The sequence below is a fragment of the Chiloscyllium plagiosum genome, chromosome 3 (genome assembly GCF_004010195.1).
Source record: "Chiloscyllium plagiosum isolate BGI_BamShark_2017 chromosome 3, ASM401019v2, whole genome shotgun sequence".
NCBI lineage: Eukaryota > Metazoa > Chordata > Chondrichthyes > Orectolobiformes > Hemiscylliidae > Chiloscyllium > Chiloscyllium plagiosum.
The window spans coordinates 137,028,656-137,034,470 of NC_057712.1; the positions used below are offsets into that span (position 1 = coordinate 137,028,656).

At 52.5% G+C, this 5,815-nt stretch overlaps 1 protein-coding gene across 1 annotated transcript in view; it reads left to right on the forward strand.

Annotated features, from left to right (window-relative positions):
• Positions 1–3,054: 3,054 nt before the first annotated feature.
• LOC122540224 (mucin-1-like) overlaps positions 3,055–5,815 on the forward strand; it is a 19,210-nt gene continuing 16,449 nt past the window's right edge. The window contains exon 1 of the mRNA XM_043675623.1: positions 3,055–3,108. Within this exon, the coding sequence (XP_043531558.1) occupies positions 3,055–3,108 (54 nt within the window). The remainder of the gene's footprint in view (positions 3,109–5,815) is intronic.

A 5,815-nucleotide genomic window follows, 5' to 3' on the forward strand; every position in this document is an offset into this window, starting at 1 on the left:
CCACTGCAACCTGTATTCCCCCCCCCCCTCTTCCCCTTCCATCCAGACCCTGGTGCACCAACCCCTCCCCAGCCCAAGCTGCTCCTGCGATTCCTCTCCTCCTCCTCCATCCAGCAGCCAGTCTGCCTCAGTATCTCTCCATCCCAGCATTCTGCTGTTGAGTCTTTTCACATCCTTGCACCAAACCTCACTCTAGTGCAGTTTGTAAAAGTGGGCTTTACTGTTAAGGGAGATTGTTATCAGGCTAAAACTACTCGTCTTAATAACATCGGTGTAAGATGGTGATATAGAAAGTAAAGTGTAGAGCAAACATCTTCCAGTATTATGTTTGATTTTTCCTTTATTGGTTTATTGACAGAAAATGTTTCAAAACAAGTCGATGTAATGGTACAACAGGCGAATTGATCTGTACCCTTGGCCCGTGTCTGTCAATATCTCCAAGAGAGGAGGAATGCTATCATTGATCCAGACAGGGAGGGCATCAGCAGAGTTCCTACACTCAGCTGTCATTTCAATGTATTAAGATCTTGCTCATTCCAGTTGAGGTCCAGAAGCTTTGATAATTCTGCCTTTACATCCAAACATCAACATTCTTGTTGCATTGTTGTCTCCTCTGTTCAATAACTCAATCAGGAGAGCCACAGAAAACACTCAAACAGCCCCAAAGTCAACCTGAAATGTTGATCAACCCTATCACCACACCCCACAAGAGTGATGACCGATCACAAAGCCAACATCTTCTATTCATAACCAAATACTTGAGGAAAGTGCTAAGCAGCTTCCAAAACCAGCAATGGTTCTGGAAAGGAATGCCAGAACATAAGACCCAAGGAGCAAAAGGCCCAGTTCACAGTGTCACAGCGGATGCTGTAAATTGCAAATCCAGACATATTCAGCAGCTCAGGTCGTGTCGGTGGAGAAGGGAACAGTGTTCACCACGTGACAGATGCTGCAGGGTCTACTCCAACCTCTTGATTTGACAGCAAAAGGATTCTGACATTTTCCAGCACAGGAGAAACACCACGTTATTCACAGGATCAGTACTGACGGAGTGCCACACTGTCAGAGGGTCGGTACTGAGGGAGTGCAGCACTGTCACAGGGTCAGTGCTGAGGGAGTGCCGCACTGTCACAGGGTCAGTACTGAGGGAGTGTCACACTGTCAGAGGGTCGGTACTGAGGGAGTGTCACACTGTCAGAGGGTCGGTACTGAGGGAGTGCAGCACTGTCACAGGGTCAGTACTGAGGGAGTGTCACACTGTCAGAGGGTCGGTACTGAGGGAGTGCAGCACTGTCACAGGGTCAGTACTGAGGGAGTGTCACACTGTCACAGGGTCAGTACTGAGGGAGTGTCACACTGTCACAGGGTCAGTACTGAGGGAGTGCAGCACTGTCACAGGGTCAGTACTGAGGGAGTGCAGCACTGTCACAGGGTCAGTACTGAGGGAGTGCAGCACTGTCACAGGGTCAGTACTGAGGGAGTGCAGCACTGTCACAGGGTCAGTACTGAGGGAGTGCAGCACTGTCACAGGGTCAGTACTGAGGGAGTGCAGCACTGTCACAGTGTCAGTGCTGAGGGAGTGCAGCACTGTCACAGTGTCAGTGCTGAGGGAGTGCAGCACTGTCACAGTGTCAGTGCTGAGGGAGTGCAGCACTGTCACAGTGTCAGTGCTGAGGGAGTGCAGCACTGTCACAGTGTCAGTGCTGAGGGAGTGCAGCACTGTCACAGTGTCAGTGCTGAGGGAGTGCAGCACTGTCACAGTGTCAGTGCTGAGGGAGTGCAGCACTGTCACAGTGTCAGTGCTGAGGGAGTGCAGCACTGTCACAGTGTCAGTGCTGAGGGAGTGCAGCACTGTCACAGTGTCAGTGCTGAGGGAGTGCAGCACTGTCACAGTGTCAGTGCTGAGGGAGTGCAGCACTGTCACAGTGTCAGTGCTGAGGGAGTGCAGCACTGTCACAGTGTCAGTGCTGAGGGAGTGCAGCACTGTCACAGTGTCAGTGCTGAGGGAGTGCAGCACTGTCACAGTGTCAGTGCTGAGGGAGTGCAGCACTGTCACAGTGTCAGTGCCACACTGTCAGAGGGTCAGTACTGAGGGAGTGCCGCACTGTCAGAGGGTCAGTACTGAGGGAGTGCCGCACTGTCGGGGGGTCAGTGCTGACGGCGTGTCACACTGTCAGAGGGTCAGTGCTGACGGAATGCTGCACTGTCGGTGGGTCAGTGCTGACGGAGTGCCACACTCTTGGAAGTGTCTGGATGATCATTGTGAACGCAATGCCTATCTGCTCTGATATCTGAATTTAAATGATCACATGACACTATCTAAAGGTAAAGCGACAGCCTCCTGTGTCCTGCCCAGTTACCCTTTGGCCAACGTCAGGACAGCGGGTATCTGGGAGGGTATCCTGGGCAGGTATCCAGGAGTGTATCTGGGAGGGGTTGTGGTGTGGAACTTGGTGCTCAGTTTCCTGGATTGCTGCAGTGCCACTTGATTGGATATGAAATGCTATGGGACTGTCTGAGATGGCAAAAGGCACCAAGAAAGCAAAGTCTTGCTTATATAGTTGCTGTACACTGCATAGAATTTGCTGCTTCTCAATTCTGACAGTGAGTGTCACATTCAGGTTGCACCAGCAATCCAGTTTCTTGTCGTGTACCATTAGCCAGGAGCGAAGACACAGTGAGAGTGAGCAGTGGTTTCACTACGATCCTGAATGTACTGAGAGATTACAGAGCTGCCTACCTCTCTGCTCACCACAGCCAGGTCCACAGGAGTCTGAACATCAGTCTGGCAGCTGCTTGTTCACTCCCTTACTCCTGACCTCACCTGGATGAGGCTGACAGAAAGGCAGCCCCGAGGTCTCAGCTTCTTCAGGGCAGGGTGAGGTCTGCTTCTCCTCTGCCTGCTCATTCTGCCTTGTCTTTTGATGGAGCTGCTCTCTCCAGTACAAGTCACAGTGGTGCGTCAGTGTGCAGAACAGAGAAAGCAGCCGACCTTGTATCAGGAGGGGTCTCCATGTCCATCAGTGCTCTCTGTATCTCCATGCTGACACGCTGATGACCAAGACTCTGTGCCACGTCACCTCAGTGTGCTGGAGCTATCAGAGTACAGTAAGTCAGATTGTTAGCAGTGTGCCCATCACATGAAGGTCTTGTGGCGCAATAGTAGAGTCCCTGCATCTACGACAGAAGAGTCAAAAAGTGCAGTGCTGGAAAAGCACAGCTGGTCAGGTAGCATCCGAGGAGCAGGAGAGTGGACGTTTCAGGCCTAAGGCCATGATCAGAGTCACTGCTCTCCTGCTCCTCAGACGCTGCCTGACCGGCTGTGGTGCTCCATGCATCTCGACTCTGACTCTGCAGCATCTACAGGTTTCACTGTCTCTCTGAGACAGGAGGCCACTCGTCAAATCTCAACTGCTACTGATCTTCGTCAGAACACCTCGGAAGGGTGAATTCGAAAATAAAACCGATCAATAAACCATATTACCAGTTCCCCTCGCACACCCGATCAACTGAATTCCCTGGTTTTGTCAGAGCAACATCATAAATGGTGAGCAACTCATCACCCATCTCTATCTCTCCCTCACTCCCCCCTCTCTCTCCCCCCATCCCAGTCTCTCACTCTCTCTGTTTCTGTCTCTATGTTTGTCTTGGTGTCGATGACTCCTTTGTTCTCTCTGTATCTCCCTCTGTGTTTTTATCATACCTTCTATCACCACTCTTTATCTCCACTCTTCCTCCATCTCTTTCCCTTTACCCATTTCATCCGTGCCCTTCTATCTCTCTCTTTCCCCTTGTACGTCCATCTGTCTCTCTCTCTATCCCCCTTTCTGTGGTGCAGAGGTAGGGAAGAGGGGGTGCTGTAATTGTAGCAATGTTGGGTGCCGGATGGATTGCGTGTACTGTGCTTACCTTATCACTCGCTGAAACCTCCCAATTCTGAAATAAAGCATATCCTGATGGGTGAGCCCGGACTCATCGCCTCATTACTGGTTCCATTCATGTTTCTCAACAATCCACAATTCAGTACACCTTCATTTATAGAGAGACTGACAGAGGGACTGGGGTCAGAGAGAGAGAGACACTGACAGAGGGACTGGGGTTAGCGAGAGAGAGACTGACAGAGACTGGGGTCAGAGAGAGAAAGAGACTGACAGGGACTGGGGTCAGAGAGAGAGAGACACTGACAGAGGGACTGGGGTCAGAGAGAGAGAGATCGACAGGGACTGGGGTCAGAGAGAGACACTGACAGAGGGACTGGGGTTAGCGAGAGAGAGAGTGACAGAGACTGGGGTCAGAGAGAGAGAGAGACTGACAGGGACTGGGGTCAGAGAGAGAGAGAGACACACTGACGGAGGGACTGGGATCAGAGAAAGAGACACTGACAGAGGGACTGGGATCAGAGAGAGAGAGACACTGAAGAGGGACTGGGGTCAGAGAGAGAGAGCGATCGACAGGGACTGGGGTCAGAGAGAGAGAGAGACACTGACAGAGGGACTGGGGTTAGCGAGAGAGAGACTCACAGAGACTGGGGTCAGAGAGAGAGAGAGACTGACAGGGACTGGGGTCAGAGAGAGAGAGAGACACACAGACTGACAGGGACTGGGGTCAGAAAGAGAGAGAGAGAGAGAGAGACAGACAGACTGACAGGGGTCAGAGAGAGAGAGCGAGACACTGACAGACTGACCGGGACTGGGGTCAGAGAGAGGGAGACACTGACAGAGGGACGGGGGTCAGAGAGAGAGACTGACAGAGGAACTGGGGTCCGAGAGAGAGAGAGACACTGACAAAGGGACGGGGGTCAGAGAGAGAGAGCCTGAGAGAGGGACTGGGGTCAGAGAGAGAGAGCCTGAGAGAGGAACTGGGTTCCGAGAGAGAGAGAGAGAGACACTGACAAAGGGACGGGGGTCAGAGAGAGAGAGCCTGAGAGAGGGACGGGGGTCAGAGAGAGAGAGTGACAGAGGAACTCTTGAGAGAGACTGACAGGGACTGGGGTCAGAGAGAGAGAGAGACTGATGGACTGGGGTCAGAGAGAGAGAGAGAGAGACACAGACTGTCAGAGGGACTGGGGTCAGAGAGAGAGAGAGAGCGTGAAAGACCTTTAAAAGAGGGACTGGGGTCAGAAAGAGAGAGAGAGACTGTCAGAGGGACTGACAGAGGGACTGGGGTCAGATAGAGAGAGAGAGACAGACAGACAGACAGACTGTCAGAGGGACTGGGGTCAGAGAGAGAGAGAGAGAGAGACTGACAGAGGGACTGGGGTCAGAGAGAGAGAGAGAGAGCGAGAAAGAGATTGACAGAGGGACTGGGGTCAGAAAGAGAGGGCCTGACAGAGGGACTGGGGTCAGAAAGAGAGGGCCTGACAGAGGGACTGGGGTCAGAAAGAGAGAGATTGACAGAGGGACTGAGGTCAGAGAGAGAGGGAGAGAGACTGTCAGAAGGACTGGGGTCAGAGAAAGAGAGAAATTGACAGAGGGACTGGGGGCAGCGAGAGAGAGAGACTTAAAGAGGGACTGGGGTCAGAGAGATGAGACTGACAGAGGGACTGGGGTCAGAGAGAGATGAGACTGACAGAGGGACTGGGGTCAGAGAGAGAGATGAGACTGATAGAGGGACTGGGGTCAGAGAGAGATGAGACTGATAGAGGGACTAGGGTCAGAGAGAGAGAGAGACTGAGAGGGACTGGAGTCAGAGAGAGAGAGACTGACAGAGTGACTGGGGTCAGAGAGAGAGACTGGCAGAGGGACAGGGGTCAGAGAGAGAGAGACTGTCAGAGGGACGGGTCAGAAAGAGAGAGAGGCACTGACAGAGGGACTGG